This window comes from Pieris rapae, chromosome 12, assembly GCF_905147795.1.
Source record: "Pieris rapae chromosome 12, ilPieRapa1.1, whole genome shotgun sequence".
Taxonomy (NCBI): Eukaryota; Metazoa; Arthropoda; class Insecta; order Lepidoptera; family Pieridae; genus Pieris; species Pieris rapae.
In genome coordinates this window covers 3,451,566-3,473,660 of record NC_059520.1, presented here as the reverse complement: position 1 = coordinate 3,473,660, position 22,095 = coordinate 3,451,566, and the positions used below count along the sequence as shown (strand labels likewise).

The following is a 22,095-nucleotide window of genomic DNA, read 5'->3' as shown; positions in this document are numbered from 1 at the left end:
CTGTATTTCCGAATCCGAAAGTATGTTCTAGACAAATATGAATGTCTATGCAGATGTTTGGTTATAAGATATTATTTTAAATTAAATATTTATAAATATATTAAATGCTAAACTAAGTGGTACTTAATTAGACAAATGAGGTGTCAACTCACTGATACGTTCTCAAAACCTCAGGTTTCTCGACTCTATCTTATGGGCACTATCGCATCTTAGTTGGTAAGAAAAAGTATTAGTAAAAAATTAGGCTTGCTACGATCCTTAACAACAAATTAAAATCCCGCGCGGCCAAAAATAATAATGGCCATAATCAGATTAGGGTAAAAAACCATTCTCACCGGGAAAGACAAGGACCTTTACTGCGTATGACCACACCGCCACGGCCATGCCTACGCTCGCCAAAACAGCCCGAGCTGAGTTGTTAAGGCCCTTGAGGCCAACAGCCAGATTCCTTACAAAAAAACAAGCCTTAAGTTATTTGCTGATTTAATTAAAATAAATCTCAATATTTTTCGGAAATACAAGTCAAATGTCACCTAACTTTAACGGACAACTTCAAATGTTTATTAAATTATATGTAATTGTAGATATTGGAAAATATAATTAGCACATCGTTATTATGGTAACGACATTGGAGAGTTCGCTGTCAGTTGTCAGATATCAAGGACGCAAACATAACCTTATTTATGGTCTATAGCGAAAAGTATTGTAAACATTGCTTAATACGTTTTACGTGGTTACATGATTTACCGTATGTTTAAAAGATTGCAAGTTGTACGGTTCAGCGCTTACCAATTAAATACGTAACTATATGATGAATGAGACAGAGAATTCTTTTATTTATTGTTTTATTCAAATGTATTTTTTTAAATAATCATGAGATTTGAGATGTTTGGCTCATAGGTTTTTTTATACCATAAAAGATTTTGCTTTTGAATTTGATATCTACTGATTCTCCAGCAAATTGAACCCTGGATAAATTTATTAACACCTTCAATGCGATGGCGCTAGAATAAATGTTACTGCCAGTGCAGTACGAGTCACATACTACCCGTATCAATGATACCAGCTATGCCTACGACCTCTATTTTCCCGTATCAGATCTTCCAAGATACTTAAAGACATGAAAACTCATCAAATTAACAATAATTTTGAACTAGTCGATAGTTAACATCAGAGTCTACAAGCGTCCGGGTTTCTATTTAACATTCTAGAGGAATATAGGGACTAAATTGATATCTTTTATATATGCTAGAGAATCTAGCTGACTGCCGCCCAGTACGCACTTTATTACGACTAAATTCTTCCCATAACGTATTGAAGATGGTAATAACATCACACGGAGAGTTGTTATCAATTTTATGCTACAAACATAACATAAGAAGTTATACAATCATTATAAAAATATATGAGTATTAAGTTCTAAGCTATAATTTTGTTTTCCTTTGTTATTTAAAAACTATAAACATTAAATAAACCATTATAAAACATTATTACACGTCCACAATTACGCAAGTAAATATTCGAGAACATTGTCGTAGTGAAAATAAATCTACCTAAGTTTATATAATTTTTTAAACATGAGTAAGTATATATTTAAAGTATGAAAATGTTTAAGGATTCTGTCTCTAGCTGTAGCATTTAAATTAATCAGTGTATCACTTCGATGTCCGATGATGTCGTTCCACAGATGATCGTGTTTACGGCATTTTTGGCGCGAACTAGCTATCCACTAAAGTATTTCCGGATGGAAACGGACAGCATCGAACTCACTGGACTTCTTGCGGTGTGAGTCTCAATATACGGTATCACTTAACATCATATGAGCTTCCAATTTTCTAAACGTAATTGAGACAGGTTGCGTTCTTTATTAATCACAACTACTCGTACATATTTAATATATATATATAGTAGAAAAACAATTAATTAAAAGCAATAAAAAATCTGACTTTAAAATATAATTTACTAAAATATACTATTCGCAGCGTTCCCCCTTTGAATAGCTAGACTAATTCTTTGTCCGAGGTAGCCATCTCTTCGGTCTCGCGTGATATCCTTTTAGTAGGTACTAAACTTCTATCCGCACTATCATTTTGGATATTTCCTTAAAAAGCCTCTGACCTCACGGACAACGAATGTGACAAAACCTTACTCGGAGCCTAGATCCGTGTATTTGCAGAGCTTTTTCAGCCACTTCACAAGCCGCAATAGCTCTGCTCTTGTAATCCATGTTATTAAAAAAAATATATTAACTTACACAGTTTCACAATTTAATGAGAGTTGTGCTCGGCTACAGTGGTACTATAGCGAGGCCGAAATCGACACACTTCCGCGTGTATTTCATTAATTACCTTAAAGGTGAATCCAGCGTCCTTTCTAACCCTGAACAATTATTATTTCGTCGTGCAACCGCTTTGGTTGGTTATTAGCTCTAGGTAATTATATTATATATATAGTTTATCAAGTCATCCATTTTGCGTTTATAATTAATAGGTATTAACTATAACTAACTCACATTCAACGAATTCGTTGCAATTACATAAGAGGTGAATATAATTAATAATATATAATTTATTAAAATGACAAACATATATTTCACTACAAATAATATACAATTATCCAATTAGCCTAGAACAGTAAAATATATCACAGAATAACACAGTCATAAATACTTCTTTATGCATCTTATCGTTATAATATTATTGGCAGTTTCAATACTGGTTGTATTGAAATTGCCAATAATATTACAACATTACTGTTAACTGTAGGTTTAAGTGGCTTTTTAGGTAAACCTTTTGTAAGCATTGACTCCAAATACAATAGTTGTTTTGGATGACACAAAGTTGATTATAATCATCAGACGTAAGGTTTTCAGGGTTTTATAACTGTATGTATATTTATGTATTGGTTGCATCGATGCTAAATAGTAAACAAGCGACGACTACGAGGACAGGCTCGTAGTTCGTGCCTCGTACCACAGGGCAGTAAGCAGAAAACTTTCCCACGAAGCGCACGCGTTGTATTACACAAGCAATAAGACGCTCTGAAATTACGTGATTTCATTTAAGGCCAATTTCGATTCAGTGTACTTACAATTCTCTTTAATAAATATTATATTGTTCGTTTGTATTCAGTTCTTAATAGTGTTGGTGCATTGTTCGGACTACCGCTATTTTGGTAAGAATTCGTTCGATAATATGTGTACATAACAAGACTCTAGTTACTTAATAAGGTTTTAATGATTTCTACGCGACCTTTACCTAATACAAGAAAATATCGTTGTATATGTAAATATACTTAGTACATAAATGGTATTAAAAGAATGGTTTTTAAAGCTTACGAAATAGGAATACATAATCTAATATCGCAGATGAACGGACGGAATAAGCCATTTCTTCCAGACAAGCTAAAATATTTTAGTCAATTATTTAGTTTTATGACAGCTATTGGAATAGACTTCGCACGTTTGAAACCTGGTTGTGCACTTATGAACTTCTATCCATCCATATTTCATGCTCTAACACCGCCTGTATGGCGAATTTTTATACCCAAAGTTGACGACGTGTACCTATCAGATACATCGAAGATACTGGTAGCGTTCCGAAGATTCCAAGCGCCACTACGTTGATATTACAAAAAAAAATTTCGCAAAACCTTTAAAAAACTCTATGTTATTTAAACCAATTTCTTGTTAGCACGAAAACTATTATCTAAATAATTACCACAAAACCTCACAGCCCTAAATGCCACATTACATAATTTCAATTACTATGATAATTGCAGTCAAATAGTTATAATGATGTGAGAGATTGCGTGCTCTACGTGTTTATTTGATTCATTATAGTTTTCTCGAAATATAATTCAAGGAAATATTTCCGACTCCGTAACTATAGATTATACAATGTACAGAAATTATATCATTTAGAATGTTATCAGGGTTGCCAGGAAGGTCTCTGGCTGGTTTTGCAAGAGTGTTGAAAGTTTATTTATAAATATGAATGCATTTTTACATTACAATATTTTTATTATATTTATGATAATTCTTAACTATTATAATCATTTATTACGTGTTTTCTAATTTTTTACAATACGTCCGTAAATTAATTTAATAATTACTATATTTTTTATTATTTGTCTAGCATTATATAACCTAAAAGTGGTTGACCTAAGTTTCTTAATATGATTTTTTTTCAACAATTTTTTATCGTAATCAGGAATCAAATTGAATAAAATGATCCCAATATGGATTTAATAAGGCTCATAATAATATAAGAACCTATTAAACATTCCTGTAATCAATGATATATGTTGGCGCCTGGTAGGCAGTTATAGTGACCCCAGCTGGTTCTGTCCTTAACATAAGTTTCGCAATACAGCGAGGAAATGCTGCCAGCATTAAAGGTACACTGTTAAGTTAATTAATTACAACATTAAAAAGCTATAATAAATTTTATAAGCCTGGTGTATAAGCTATACTTACCACAACACTTTTCCCATTATATCTGTTATCTTGAGACAATCGAACCCGAACCCAATAATTTAAATCTACAATCTCATATAAAAAAAAATGAGATTGTAAATTGTCAGCCCGTGACAGTCGATCGATCTCCTATCTGCATCCCAATAACCAAACCCTACGAAGACAATCCATTGGCGACGCATAGAATGCAACCAATTCGCTCTTTACATTCATATTTGATAATCAATATAAACCAAATAAAGTAGATAAAACTGAAAAATAATAAAATAAACATGGCTATGTTTAAAACATATCAAATAGTTTTTTTTATTATTTTTAAAACTGGTATAAATTACAATCTTAGGATATTGGCACAGTTGAACTGTCTTTTTATACAAAGCCTACAAGACCTATCATGGATAGCTTGTACCGACTAACCATCTGTCCATTGATTATTGGCACACTTTTATCAATATTTGGATTAAGACGTCTATCTCAGATGGTCAAAAATGGATTGAGATAGGTCATTGGGTTTGGGCGTCAGGTGCTAGTATGAAGACGTAATTATTGCTACGATAAATACTATCGTAGTTGAACGACATGGGACTTTCATAAAGTTTTGTAGTTAAAGAAATAAATCATATCTATTATATCTTATCTGTTGTATCTTACGATTAATTCCCATTTGGTGCCAATACACTTTAGGTGTACCATGGTTATCGTTACTCAACTAACAAAAAAGCCTTGGTGATCTACTCCGAAAGCCAGGCACGTAGGTATTAGGCAAGACTCCCTCTTGGACGACTACTTAAACTTGCAACACACGTTGCTTTCTAATCTATAGATTCTAGTGCCTTCGAAAAAAATAAATAAACAATAATTATCTGTATTCGAAATGTTAATTGAATCTTCAAGCTGTCGCGGTTATTTTGTTTTTCCTTAATATTGAGTTTCGGATAAATACAAATAAACTTACACCAATGCAATCGGCATTATTTGTATTACTATAAATTGCCTGTGTTCATTTTAGTTTAGATTGCAGTGCATCTAAATGCATTACAGAATCACATTATTTCGAAGACACTGGCATGATCGTCCTATTAACATAATTATATCTTTTATTTGTAAATCTTTCTGGGGTGTTAAATGTTAATGTAAAATAAAAGACGAAACGATGCGTGCGTTTTTTGATCAACGTATTCGTTAATCGTAATTCTTCGAACGGAACGTGTCATTTGTCACAGTCCACAGACATTGGACAAGATGCTGTTGACAATTGACAATCAAACCTCTTCTTCTATTAACCTACTCACGTGTACAATTTATATAATAGGTAATTAATAAGTCATGATTAAGTCATGTGTTTATTTTTTTACAGTGTAAATACAGTAGATGCGACAGAGTAGTAAAAGGAGTGCAATTTAGTTTTATGATCGTTAACTGGCTTTTTAAACATACCATAAAAACGTATGCGGTATTTTTATACAAGTACGTATACATTTAACATGTTACAAAAGCAATAAGAACTATAATAACAAACGCGACATTAATTTAAAATTATGTTCCGAGAGAAAATTTTTTTTTGGCCGCTAACAATCTATATCGACTCGTATAATTAACCGAATATAATTTATTTGTACAGAATTCATTTTAGGATAATATTTGTACGTAATTCATTTTAGGATTGATTTAAAGAAAAAAAATGCCCAGATTTTATTTCCAAAATCATAATATCAAAACATCTTTTTCAACTTGCAACAATCTCTCTTTTACGTACGTCACGCCTTTAAAATGCTAAAACGCACAAAATGTAAACTTGTAATACGAGAATTATTGTGGTTTGTAATTATTATGTTCCACTCACCCATTTATTATGTGTGAAAGCAACAAGGAAACAATTTATTTCTTGTTAGATTTTTATACGCATTAATTTTATGCAACCTATTAGAATGATTATTATCAATATTTACTTGCTTATATTATCATCTAGCCCAGAGTTCCCCAAACTTTTTTGTATCGACCCATTGCCATGTATTTCCGTGTTGGGTAGACCCCCAACTCCTACGACAACCCCTACTGGATTTCCTGTAAATTTCTAACTGTAGTGAAGTTTAGTGTTAAAAACTTAAAGTAAAAACACATGTTAATTTATACATTTATTAATTAAATTTACATTAAAACTACTCAAAATAAAATTTTGTATCTGTTATGTAAAATATACGTAATTTTATAAACATATATAATATTTTTTTTACTTCATAGGTACTTTTATAATCCACTATCGTGGACCCCCATTTTCATTACCGGAATTTTTTTTCGCTGACGTAGACCCCTTGCAGGTTGTCATACCACTTTGGGAATCGAATTCTAGCCAATCTATTCTTTATTCTTTATTTCTATATTTTAAATATAATCTATGTCTGTGAACAAATTTAGTCCATAGGGCATAGACAAACAACGATAAAAACCTCTGCTTCAAATAATTTGAAACAACGAATTTTAGCATATGATTACCAAAAAAATAGAAGATTTAATCATCGTTTAATATTAATTAGATTTTCAATATACAATTTATAATAGCGAATAGCGTTGCTATCCAAACTTGGATTCTATTGTTTTTTATTGTAAATGAAAAACGTGTTGTCACTTTGCTCTATGCTTCCTGACCGGAAGAATGAGTGGGCCTCATTTGTATGCTTGCAAACACTTGAGACAGAATTCTATACTTAGACTATTATTGTTATTTGTTGGAAATTTAATTAAAGGGGTTTTTCCGTTATATAGTTTTAACTTGCAATTAATAGCAGTATTTCTACAGATAAATAATAATATATTTTATCGTATATAATATATAGAATTCTATATGTATTAAAAGTAGCATTGTCTACTAAGTATGCATTTCCTGTATGGGTTTAGTATAAATCCAGCTACAATCTTTTAGATTTGGGTTTCAGAATTCAGATTTGTCTGTTACGGTTTGCTTTTTGTTAAAGATGCCTGTCACACGCCGTCAATTTTTGGGTCTAAGAAATGCCGGATTCCGGACGATGTTTTCCTTTACCGTAGGAGCGAGTTCAAATACGCAATAGGCTACTAGGCCAACATGTTCCATATGTATTTAACAGGTATTCTTTCAAAACACTTCTCACGAGTAGCACACTTATTACTATTTTTTTTAAATAATGTTTATTTTAATGAGTACAGAATATTTTATAAACATATAACAAGATACGATAAAAAATCGGTAAAATCCAGTTTCATAAACAGTAGAGTATCAGGAAGAACCAGCCGAGTGCAAAATGTGCAACATTATACAATAGTTATTTGATGCGGTAGTTGGCGCTCTCGAAGCGTATTCAAAGGCATAAATCATTGCACAAGTACGGTATATGTCCTAAAGGCTACTTATAAATGTCAAACATGAAACATGGTGCTACTTCGGATAAGGTACTGAGAAGTTGCAGTAGTATTGTGCCGGTAGTCGACCGGCTCAGTCAATTCCCAGTCTATTAGATATTTGTATTCCGAAAAAAACATAGATTTGAATGTGTTATTTTACAACTGTAGGGCAAATGATGGTAAAGTTAATAATTCAAAAATACTTGAAATATTTATTTTTAAACCGACAAGACCAGGAAAGCTATTTTTTTATTATTATTCTCTAAAGTCTATAGTCGGCTCTAGTGTAGTGTAGTGTTCGATATATACTATATCTCCAAGCACTTTATTAGTTATGGTTGAGGTGTGAATGGCTTGTTATTCGAGAATGACGATGTCTATATTATAATTATATATTTTACAAAGTTTTTAAATTTGCAAATAACTAATTAAGGTAACTATGTTGTACCTACAAGAATGAATTATCAATTTGTACACTGGCAACATTTACCACTATGCTAATCCTGCTTATAAACTATTTGCATGTGATATAACGATATTGGTAAACTTAGAGAATCTCGAACATAAAACGAAGCAATATCTTACATTCCGTTTAAATCGTCGAGGTTAGCGAGAGACGTATGCAAATTCTTGCCCTTAATTATCTTTCTGACCTTCGCTAAAAGCTAAAAGATTAGGATCACAAAAATAACAACGAACAATATAACATTATGTTTAACGGTTACTATTACTCTTTGTTTAGAAGTACACGTGACGGCCTTTTAAAAAGGCTTAGAACAAAGTTCATACCCGTTAGTGGGTTTTCCTTATTTCTATTCTACCTTTTTTGACAGGCTTCATCAACCGAAAGTATACTTGTGTATGTATTCTGTACGATCCAAGGCTGTATATTTTCCTCACTTAGGTCTTTTTTTGTTTTGTTAGCATGGCGATTACCTGAATCGTAGTTAAAACACGAATAGCACTTTTAGCAGCTTAAAATACCTGTTCACGGATATTTTATTGTTTGCCCAGGGATTTGACGCATTCTGGCTTTGTTCCAATTTAATACTTGAAAAAGTTAAAAAAAAACAGGTCAAGATGCTAGATCTCAGACCTAACAATTGTCATATTTATACCTAAATATACCTACTATTGTACTTTCTATCTTTAATTCCTCTTAGAATACATCCAATTCCAACTTTATATACTGACTTCTTTCCTGCTTCAACTATATTTATGTATTTTTCATGTAATCATGTTTTTTACACATAAAAAAACGGAATCCCTTACTTTCAGAAGTGTTGATAATAATATCACAAATAAAAGTACCATAAAAGAAAGACCCAAGATTTCTGTATTCGTTTCATGATCACTTGTTAATCTAACAGGCCAAGTAGGTCATCCTGTGCCTGACACATGCTGTTGACAGTTTGGGTCTAAGCTAAGCCAGATCCTCACGATGTTTTCCTTCATATGAGCGAATGTTAAATGCGCATTTAAAAATAAGTCCATTGGTGCATCACCGGCGATCGAACCTACGACTTCAGGATTGAGGGTTGAACACTGAAGCCACTAGACCAACACTTCTCTTGAAATGAAACACGCATTTATTTTTTAAATGAACTACTTTTTAGGCTATTATTATTATTATTTTTATCTGTTACATTTAATAGACCTAAACATTAAAAAAAATTGTTAATGGTTAAACACAACTGCCTTATAGATCTCACACAATCTATAAATGCGAATGAAAGACGAACATTCAAGAAGTATACGTAATCCTCGTCAAGTACCAATTTCTTAAGCTTATAAATTGTCAAGACAGAAATAGTGGCCTAATGACCAGTACATTACTTGCGACCTCAATTATAGCTAACTTCATGACATAACGGTTGCGTTGAGCTCTAGTTCGTTAACTATTACCTGGAAGGTGACAAAAGAAGATGTACGGCCAGATTATAGGTCTGTATGACTAGGAATAACAATGGAGGCCGAAATAGTATTAAAAAAAATGAGAACAATATTCGTACACATACTGAAAAATCATAGGAAAATTTGTTTACTATTGTTTAGTAGTCCGAATTTGAAAGTGTCTTCCCAAAGTATCCATTGTGCGGGTAGCTCCGGTTAGCCTCCCCTTAATCCGGACGTTACCTTACGTATTCGTCATGTGATTATATATAATTATTTCAGGTACATAACATTAAAATACATTTATATTTGTATCAATCCTGGGTTACCTTTTCTGGCATAGGCCTCCTCCAACTCCCGTCATTTCTGCAGTTTGCCACTCTCTTCCATGCTTGCTGTTTCTTTAATCAGAACTATACACATTCTAAATGGTCTTCCACTTTTATGTATATTCTACCTTGGGCACAAGTTTAATACTTTGTTGCTCCACTTTTTTGTTCCTCTTGACTTGTGTTCCGCCCATTTCCTCTTAAGTTTATTTATCTTCATCGTGACATCTGTCATTCATCTTTGTAATGTTTTTTTTTTATTTTTATATATTTTTCTCTTCTCTAGCATACATTGTTCCATGGATCTTCGATACAGCTGTAGATTTGTGTTGTTTTAACTTACTCTCGTGGGTAACCTAGCCTATCAAGCACACTTGGCGATTTATTTTAAATTTTTGTAAAATTTATGTTTACAATTTTGTATCGATGAAATGTTTTACCCTTTGTACTTCTTTCAACAAACTATTTCCTATACAAACTAGACAACCCATACGCAGTTTAATGAAGATCTAGTACCCTTTTTTCTAAATATATCTATATCATAGTATAACATAGTATCTCAGTTATAGGTGTTGAGAAAGAGGTGGCACATGGGCTGGGGCCTAGAGCGGTAAGGTCTGCAACTACCGCCGGGCCTGGCATTATTATATACATATAATTAAACAGATGTTACATTGTAGCGGAAAGAGGCAGTACCTTTTCCGCGTTTCTGTTGTACTAAAAGGTTCAAACCGATTTACAATTGCGAATCGCTAATTTACAATTTATTAGAGCGTTACAAAGTACAGTTTAAATTCAATATGCAATAGTTTTACCACAGCCTCTGTTTACACAATATTGTATCTTTCAAATAATTAACAACGTATTATGGTTGATTGAGCACTAACATATAGGATTTCCTCCGTGAAACGATTAAAATAAAAAAATTATAATAGAATTAAATTTATATCAGTGACCAGAGATGTATTCATAATTTAATTTATAGAGAGTAATTCGTAATATGCAACTAAATTACATGTTTAACTGTAAATATAATGCGATACATAATAAATAATAATAATTTTTTTTATCGTTTTTCTCAAATTTTTTTTTTACATCATTAAATGAGTATGAGACAACCCCCGTAAGTAGTCAAGAGACACTTGTGTTGGGGTTGGCTCGCTACTTCCCTTAACAAACTAACTTTAACTAAATCTAAATTAACTTAATCTATGAATGCGTGTATGTGTGTGTATGTGTGCATGTCTGTGTATGTGTGCATGTGTGTGTATGTGTGCATGTGTGTGCTATGTGTGAGCGAGTGTGCACGAGAGTTGTGTCTGAATTTTTAAAGTAACTTTTTAACGATTCAAATAAAACATTTAAAATAACAATAAAAGTGCCAGATATTGTTTTGTAAGTATTGTGTATTAGTCGTAGCCAACTAGATTTTCTAGCCGTTCAATTAACCGTTTAACTATCGGCCTGAAAGATGTTCAGCAGTTGATTAAACAGCTAGGCAAATGACTTGGATCGATGACGTTTCATTACTTGCCTAACCTATTGACTGTTTATTTAAATAATAAACAGTCAACAGGTTAGGCAAGTAGAAATAATTAGATACAATTCAAACTGTAAATATGGCGTCGGCAAACCACAACTTTGATGGTGTTTTCCAAACTTTCATGAAAAACAACAAGTAAAGTGTGTAGTGACAATAATATTGTGAATTTGACTTAAGCAATTTAATTTTAAAATAATTTTGTATGGCATATGGTTTTTTCTCTGCCAAATAATGGCTCTATCGTACGAATGGCCTTAGCATTAGCGAGTTTATTAAATGTTGTATCAAACGCTACGGCTGAAAATCTTTCAGGGTGTTAGTTAAACGGCTAGGCTGTTAATTTAACGGCTGATTAAGCTGGTTGGCTGCGACATATACATAATTATTAGACTTAAGTAAGCAATGATCGGTCAGATTTAGGTAAATATGCAATTTCATACGAGTATAATCGGGTTAAATCATTGCAATATTGAACGTTACGTATGTACGTTTAATATTGCAAAACCAATGAAACTATTTTTTGTTGTTCAGCATTTAAAATCTTACTTGAAAACATAAATTGTCGTATGTCAAGTCTATGAAATGTCAATTATTTTATAAATCGGACTAAATACCAAAGTCTATTTATTTTCTTGTTTATAATTAAGTTATGTTTATGTTAAGTCTCTTGAAACATGAACTGAAAGTAAAGGTCCATACGAGAAATAGCTTTCATTTCTCCGTATTTATTGGTCATAGATATAACTTCGGATCAAATATCCAACGAAACCATTAGAGATACTTTCGCTTGTAGAAATAATATTAATTGTGGTTATCGATGATTTTTAGAAACTTTGTCACTTAAAAGATAATATGTATAAATAATAACTTGCCTGTTTTTGGCAAGTATGGTCAATATTAATTTTAAAAAGGTATAGAATGTCTTAAATCGTCCTTTACGCGTACGAAGCGCAGACATTGTACACAGCATCCATAAGACTCCGAGTAGTTATAGCAAGCGACATCTGGGATGCTGGTCCATTGTAAGTACTGCAGTCGATCTCCCCTAACTCTTACTACAAAAGCGAACTGTCTTTGAAGGATACTTGCTTCGTCAACATAAGCGAATAAGGCTCTGCTGTTTCCGCATCCCCAAATTTATATAAATATATAAATTAATGCATTTCCCCAAATAACAAAAGGCTATGAAGAAAGGATGAATTTATTATTTTAATAATGAATAATGTAATAAATACGTAGGCTTAAAGTGCGTATTATATTAGGTGTGTATGTGTGTGTCGGAGAGTTTCTTGCCAGTTCTTTTTATGTCTTATATGCTTTGATAACTAGTAGTATATAGTATCATACTAGACTAGAATAGACACGTTATATAAATTTGACTTTGTTTCTTATATACCTACAATTATTACAAGACAAATTGTTAATAGTATTTAGTCATTACGATATCAACGCAAACACCAAAGATCGTAAAACGAAATAGGATTGATAAATAGATTCATGGTAAAACTAATAGTTAGGCATATACTTGGAAATACATCACGAAATTATTATAATATTTAAACGGATGTAAATGAAGGTTTGTAAATATTGAAGTGCCAAATATTAATATATAGACTCATTAAACAACAGACTTTTAATGAATTTGTTATCGTTAATATATGTTTTATGCATTATGTGCGGTTATGCAATGCTGTTTAAGTTATTATACTAATAAAATAAGTATATACCTTCCTCAATTCGCCAATGAAAATGTCCTTCGAAATACCTGAACAAGCTTATATTCCAACATGGCAATGACCGCATAGCAGTATTTAGAATGGAGAAAGCTTTTGAAACATTAAAACCTGTCTTCGGACCCTTAAATTCTAAGTTGTACTTGCTATATCGTCTGTAGACTATAAAAACTTCTTTCGAATGATCTTTTGTTTATTGCCTTGCATCCGCCTCTATAGCTTTGTGGTCGTTTGTTAATTTAATGCGAGTAACGGTTTTAAAAATCATACGATCGTAACATTTAAAAAGGTTGTTATAAATTGACATTACATATATTCGATTTGACAAATGCCCAAAACCTAACTCTGTTCACAGACATATGTCCCAGTATTCTTATAAGACTAAATACACGACATAACGTATTGACGAAGTATTTGAAAATTATGAGGAAATAGTTAGGAAATAGAACCTTGGCTTCCGCTACATGTTATCGAAATTCGGCAGAATTTTTCGGCTTTTATAAAAAATTCAAATATGCAGCCTTGAAATCGTTGATTTAAATTATCATTGCTTATAACGTCTATATTAGATGAATGAATTGGACACCTTTCACGAACAAGTTAAACCACTTTCGCTTCAGCCACTCGAATCAGGTCACTCGGCACTTCGGGATTTCTCCTACTTTAAAAATTATAATAAATATTTTGTATATACTAACGTATTGCAATATGCTGCTTTATCTGCGGTGTGTGCAACATTTATCTATGCGCGTTTATTGGCATCTATTATAAGGCTTTCAAACTTTTATGTGAGTGCCTATTATGTAGAAAGGCAATACTTTCATTATCCTATGTTTGACATAAGCAACGAATAAAAACAAAAAGTGATTTATAACATTGTTAACGCTAATATACCAGCAATTTTCAATAGTGAAAAAATCTATATCTATAAATATATATAAAAAAAAATCTATAAATATTATACTACTATTGCTATTATAAAATAGCAATAGTAGTATAATATTTATAGATTTTCGATTGCACTTATTAATTACGTTTCTTTATAATTTAGCAAATAATTGAGCATCATTTATTCTATAATTTTAGTGACTAATTGCATTCTCAGTGATTATTTTTCACCATCTCCAGTCAATTGTATATAAAAAACCCTGTTTCGAACAGGCCACCTCAAAATCCCTACGTACTAAAATAAATATAATTCGTACCAATAATTCATTTGCAAACATTAATACATATTTATAAACATTATTAGCTACTTAATAGAATAAATTTTACATTACGCGAGTCATATTACCGATTTTCTATTTGCTTCATTACAAAAAATTGTGTAAGACCGATGCTTCTAGAAAGAATGCGTAACAAATAACGTGTATGTCTGCGCTGCATTTTAAGGAATAATACTTACGTAAATTACATAGATACTCCTATACACTAATTCGACTTAGCATGCTGCTGTCATCTCCTTGGACGTGACACATCTTGTACGGTGAAACTTTGATGACAATTGACATTTACTAAGCAAAGCGACTTTTGAAAACAAGTATAGGTATTGGTGGAGAGAATAGTAAATAGGTTTAAGAGTATTTTTTACTCTACACCGTACGAGCGACTGGCAATAGACTGAAAATCTTGATCTTGATCTTACGACCTCAGGGATGAGAGACCAAACCTCGTCGTCAAAATTAGATCGTGACACTGACCTTGAGATTCCAGATTTGGAGCATTTAGTATGTCGACACTAAATGCTCTAAATGTTTCAAGGGATTAAAGCATTTTTCGACCAGTGTTAGCCTAGAGGTTTCAGCGTGCAACTGTCATTCTTGAGGTCGTAGGTTTGATTCCCGACTGTGCACCAATGGATTTTCTTGTAGACATTTAACATTAGAACGGTGAAGGATATCATCGTAAGGAAACCGACATGACTTAGACCCCAAAAGTTGACTGTGTGTGTCAGGCACTGGAGGCTGATCATCTTCTTGCCTATTAGATTTAAAATTGATCATAAAACAGATTCAAAAATGTTGTAGTTAAAATTTTATGAAAGTACCTGAATTGCGCAATTGATCTATGAGTATGACAGAAGAACAAATCAATTCAACATGGAAATTTAATTGTGCAATTCCCAAATAATTTGTTTGGGATTGAAGTGTTATTTATTTACTGTGTAAATAAAACTGATGTTGAATTAATTCGATAAATTCTATTTAAAGGTATAGAATACAAAAAGCTTTAAGGCCGTGAAAATGTCAACTTGACAAGAACAAAAGGAATTCTCAAATAAGTGTCGTTTTGTTGACGATCAGTAATCTCGTAATACGTTAAAAAATGTATTCAGACAACCCTGTTGATTCTTTGGCGCGAAACAGGACTTGCCGCGATTGGAGAGTTTATTGCCAGTTCTTCTCTTCCTTTCTACGCACTTGACTTGAGAACTGGCTGTAAATATAAAGTTAGAAGCATTATACATAATAAATACTTTTTTTTGGACGTTAACGTCATAATACGAGCGAGAACATGAGCACTTAGATTGAAAGTTTATTGGTACCGAGGATGGATCTAAAAGGCCCACGCTGAATCTCAACAGTTCTCTGACCAATGCACGATGGGCTGTTTTGAAATGCAATTTATGAATTTTAGCTAAAGCATGACACAATTTTCGAAAGAAAATACATGTTACCTACAGGCATTTTATAATTTTAGAATTCAAAAACATAATTAAGTGTGCAATTGTCTTAATTAAACATGCTTGATTCTTATTTTGTAATTTTTTCCTATATCTATAACGTGCATCGCTGGTTTAGTATTGCTACATAATTTAATGTTAAGTATTAAAGCTACGTTGAACTTTAAAAAGCGGACTTATCTGCGAATGTTGTCATTTTTTAAACAGTCCCCCGCACTTTTATTACGTTATCTACTGACCTCGGCAGTTTATTCAAAATTGTATGATTAAAGTCGCGTGTTTTGTGACTTTATTTTAAAATTGCGTGGGTAAAGACAATGTAACATTACAGATTAAAAACTATTTATATTTTGCAATGTGGTAGACATTGCAAAATTTGCATGTTTTAAACCACCCAAACCCAATAACCTATCTCAATCCATTTTTGACCATTACAGATAGACATCTTAATCCAAATATTGATAAAACTGTGCCAATAACCAATCGACGGATTACATATAATAGCCATCTCACGATACAATATATCCATGGTAGGTCGGATTGGTGTTTGTGTAGACCTTTGTATGAAAATGACGGTTCACTGGTGCCAATATCCTATCTTAAGATTTTAACTTACACCAGTTTTTAAAATAAATAAAAAACTATTTTATATGTTTTAAACATAGATATGTATATTTTAATATGATTTGTACGGTTTTATTTACTATTTGTGGTTTATATTGATTATCAAATATGAGTGTTAAAGAAAAGATTGCATTCTATCCTTTGGTTTGGTTTGGTTATTAGGATGCAGATAGGAGATCCATCGACTGTCACGGGTCTTATCTCAAATTGTTATTATTTAAATCATTAATTGCAAGTTAGCAGGCTAGAAAATAATTTTGAACGTAATGATTTACTTTTATTAGTTGTAACATGCTTTTTTAAAGTCGTAATTATAAACGTACAAATAACTTGCAGCTATTCTGGGAAGCCAATGGTTTTCCACTGACTTCCAGACTTTTAAGGGATTATTGCCTCCCAAGGTGACTATCCTTAACCAATCCGTTGCCGGCATATGTGTGTGGTTGTACCGTGACTAGTAGTCGCCGGAGCATCGCTTTTTCGTTAACGTGTATTTTAACTACTACTCGCTACTCAATGTGTGTACTCAATCTGTGGAATCAGTTGCCCATTGATTTTTTTGGAACCAAAACAATTCAGGGTCCTTCCAAGAGTGTACAATTTTTAACTGACCCCAAGCACAGCCAGCCACAACAAAATCTTTGACATTAAACAGTAAAACATAAAATTTTTACAAAATAAGTATTTATACCACTATAGGAACATAGAGCAAACCTGTTCATGTTCTGTCATTTCGTAAAGTTCGGTAAGTATGTCAATTGTCAGTGCATTAAGACCTGCAATACAACACCTTCAATTGGTAACTTACAGCCCAATAAATGTATCCAACGCAATTTATACAATCGTTTTGGAATCCGTTGAGTTAAAAAAATATAGCAGTAAAACTACGCTAGCGAACTAGCAGTAGAACTACTATCGTGGATTTACCAATAATGTACAGATTATACCGTATTGAAAGACGATGGTAAAATGCGCAGTGGTGACGCAGTAGGTCACCAGCCCAACTCAGTATAATGACCTTAGAATCAAAAGTAGGGCATCAAACAATCGTCGAAGGTCAACATAACTCCATTTTTTTAATCTTATGTAATCTGTCTGCTGACCTCTCGTTTCATGGTGTAAACTACAAAAATAAATAAAACATGTTCCAGAAACTATAAAATTAGATTTTTTTACAATGTTACAAGTTATATAAATATCTGCTTAAAATTAACCGTGATAATTACTTACGTAAAATATTTAATTTAATTATAAATATTAATGGTTAAATTATTCTTATGTGTAATGAAGTGACAGATGTCCATAATTTTCTTAATTCATATGTTTTAATGCCCTTGTTTGAGAACTGGCAGTAAATGTAAAATTAGAATCATTTAATATTTATTTTTTTGACGTTCATAAGTGTACAATATGTTACCTATATGAATAAATAAATTTTGACTTTGACTTTAATCCTACGCATACCGAGAGATCTAAGTAATTTTAATATAGTTTTAGAAATCTTAATCCGAATACTTAATAAATATTAGAGAGGAGAATGTATGTAATATGATCTTAGTAATTAATTTTGTGAAAACACAAATTTCTCTCTCTAAACATATAAAAACCAAATACAATTAGAAATCGTCTAACGGATTAAGTATTTGTCGTGTGACCTGGTCTACTATTAGTGGCACATCTCATTGTGAATGCATAGCTACGGTTTGCTGACCTAAAGAACTGCAACATTCTACATGCACTTATATAAAAACCAGTTCTACAAATTGATCAAGCGTACTCCTGAGATGAACAAAAACATTGTATTGAATTGAAACGCTCGTACAAATTTAATTTTGACATATAATTGGTCTAGTAGGTACAGTCTACAATATAGTAGTTTCTTCTGTATTCTTTTTTCTTCTTTTAACCATCTCTCGAATTTTGGTTCATCATGGATACTTTAATTTTGGATACTGCACTTCTGCCTGCTGCACAAGAAGTGCATCTCCTTTTATCTGGCACTTTACCCTGAGTTTAAGTGGCTTTTGTTATTCATTATTATTTTTTATTTTACACCAGCTAGTAACAGTACTTGCGAGTAACGTTGGACTCTATTTAGAAGCTTGAAATAGCGCGAAGTCGAATACGAAGTCTGACTTCTGTACGTCAGTATGGATTAAAAATGTATTAGATTAAGGGTCTGTTTCACAATGTTTGGTAAAGTACCAAATAGCTATGCAACAAAATATACATAAATCCATCAGATCCAAAAAAGATATTTCGCGTTTCATGACGAATAACGCTATCTGACAGTGGTGCGAACGCAACAATAGTATTTATCATGAGTTAGCAATATGTAACAAATAGCTTATTTGGACTTATCCGGACATTGTGCCCTTAGATGCCCATATCATAGTTTACGCTTAATCTCGTTTCTGTATCCACACGCCTAGGCCCTTCACAAGCATCCATATCAGTAGTCTAACTTAGTTGCGAATTCCATAATGGACTAAGTTAATGATTGACCATGGCGTACATTTGGCAAGAGTGCATTATGTGTGAAATAACAAAAATGCATAAAAAAAAATTTAAGTATCAATCGGTTTAATTATGAAAATAATAAAAGGCTAGGCAATTCCAGTGTCGCGTCAAAGAATGGTATAATGGTAGTTTGGAAATATTTTGTAACGTTTTACGAAATTAAAAATGATCGAGGGTATGAAGTTGTTTTGTTCTTGTCAAGTTGACATTTCCGCGGTTTTAAGCTTCCTGTAGTCTACCTTTAAATATAATTTATCTATATAAATAAACTTAATGTCAATAATTAATTTACAAAGTACTTCTCAGTGTAGAACGATAACGAATTATTTGGGTATACTTTTAAGAGTTTCCCAATCTAATTTCCTTGATGAATTGATTTGTCATTCTACCATATCAATGACGCAATTAAGATTCATTACAATGTATATTCCGAATCTTAAATGTATCTATCAGCCACTAGTCATCTATAATCCTTTAAAGCTGGCAACACTGAATGCTCCAAATCGTAAGGTCGACTGGCGGTGGCAGTGAGTCAAAAAATTAATTTATTGTATATACCACCACTATACATAGCTTTTCTGGCTACCAGAACGTCGAACAAAACAAATTACCAATGATAATATGTTGTTAATGCAACACAAAATATTCGGTAGTAATATAAATAGTCTCGAGAATTCGAATCTCGGAACGCATAATCAGTTATGTATTGACCAATTTACCGAGAAGTGTTCATATATTTCAAGCATGTAATTATGTAGATATAGGCAATACTGACCTATCGTTATCATAATTTCCCTATTATTTCATTATTGTTGCATCATAAAGGAAACGCTTCCGTAATACATAATCATTATTTTTCTATCATATGATCGAATTTAATCTATAAAGAATCATCTTATGAAAGTGAAAGTAAATTATGTCATAAATTAATAACTAGCCGCTTTCGAAATAATTAATTCAGCGCAGGCGCATCACAATGGCTTTCTGTTGACAGGTGTGGCTATATTGTCTATATTAATCGATTGGGCAGGTATAACCGCCGCAATATCAACCTTTTATTTCTGGGCCTTAACTGTGTCTGTTTCAGCCTTCTGTGCCTAACATACACCGTTGACTTCTTGGATCTAAGGCATGTAGGCATACTGACGATGTTTTCCAAATTCCAAGTGTCTTCCTTCACCACTTTGAAAAGAGCGTACCAATTCTTAAAAGGCCGGCAACGCACTCGTGAGCCCTCTGGCATTGAGGGTGTCCATGGGCGGCGGTATCACTTAACATCAGGTGAGCCTCCTGCCCGTTTGTCCCCTGTTCTATAAAAAAAAAAAAAAAAAACACACGAGCGAGTGTAATTATAATAAGATTTATTCTTACAAAACACTCTTACAGTTTTACTTTTTTTTTATTACTTTTGTTTAGGTTTTATTTAACAATACGTCATATTTAAAATTAATAATAAATAGGTAATATTTAAAATTAATATCGACCAAGCTATTTTGTTTTATAACAATTTTCCGATTTTTGTTTCTTGCGTTTATTATTGAAAATGGCTAAACAAATCCATTGTAACAGCTCGCGTTTCTACCAGTAAAAGCGAGGATAATTCTTTCCGCAGTATCTGAAGCATCGGTGTCAGACGTGTGAAATTCCTAACAACCTTAACAAATGCGAGAAACCTGAGACTACGAGAGAACAATAAATTTGTAACTGACGCGTTTTCTCTTTCATTGTTCTCTAAGGTATAAATTACAGCCTTTTATAAGCTTACATTAATTACTATGAGATAAACTAAATCATGTGTGAAAGGTGTTTGTTTGTTTTGAGTTGACCTCGTTTCTGCCTTATTTTATTTTAATAAAGACTGCGGACATAAATGAACTTCGAACCCCGGCTGTGCACCAATGGAGCTTTTTGTTTGTATGTGAATTTAAAGGTCCGGGGAAGGCAAACATCGAGAGAAAACCGTTGTTGAGAAAGCCCACAACTAAATCATAATAAATCATTGCGCGAAAATTTTCTCGCCTTAGGTTACACGTGTAACAAGACTTTTAGATTTGCCGCCAATTCACAAAGACAACTGACAAATGAATACATTAGGTTACCAAAGAGTTCTAAAATTGAAACACCAAAAAGTTTTCATTAGCAATGTGTAAATCTAACTGGCCGGCAGTTTGGCCAGCTAAACATTTTCAGTGTTACCCACTTATATAAGTACCTACAGACTATTTTCCTCCGACCTATGACCAGACTAAAAATAATATAATTAAAATTTAAGCGAGATGAATGCTACCAAATATATAACTCGAAAACATTCACAATTTAAGAACTTAAATTAGCCTATTTCTAATTTGCCCAAAAGGCTTTATATTTCAATTTCTAAATTCAAATGTTTTAGACAAATAATTTTAAATGCAAGACTTTATCACGAGACCGCGAACCACGATTCTACTGTCTCTGGTATCGTAAATCTTGATCTAGTTGTGTAAAAGCGGAATTTCCTGATATTCGTGGTAGATGTAGATGTGGCAGATATGCCCTATTAACTTGTAAACTTGTTCGTTGTATAACATGGATGATAAACAAATTATAGTCATTAACGGAGTTCGATAACGAAACGCTACAATGTAATAGCAAGCACCACCCAGTGGCGGATTTAGCAGCAGGTTGAGTAGGCATCGATATTTTTCGTTTGGGAATCGAAGTTTTTTGCTACTTCATAGAAATCTTCTTTCTGCTTGACAGTTTATTGATTTTTTACAGATAAAACTGTTGTCTGCATTAAAATTTGCCGCTGATTATCCCCTCCCACTTGTCATTGTACATTCGGAGTAGCAAACTTCCTTATTCTAGAGTAAACCAGCTAATTTGTCTCCCAACCAGTGATTGACGTCTGCGCCCTCAGCTCAAACTTTGTATGA

At 32.6% G+C, this 22,095-nt stretch overlaps 1 protein-coding gene across 3 annotated transcripts in view; it reads left to right on the top strand.

Annotated features, from left to right (window-relative positions):
• Positions 1-2,968: 2,968 nt before the first annotated feature.
• The window catches only part of LOC110998492 (pancreatic triacylglycerol lipase), a 28,030-nt gene continuing 8,903 nt past the window's right edge, over positions 2,969-22,095 (top strand). For 2 of the 3 annotated variants that reach the window (XM_045630321.1, XM_045630320.1), the window contains exons 1-2: positions 2,969-3,174; positions 7,450-7,581. In XM_045630321.1, the coding sequence (XP_045486277.1) occupies positions 7,560-7,581 (22 nt within the window). In that variant the 5' untranslated portion in view covers positions 2,969-3,174; positions 7,450-7,559. The remainder of the gene's footprint in view (positions 3,175-7,449; positions 7,582-22,095) is intronic. The other variant, XM_022267170.2, reaches the window with a different exon arrangement.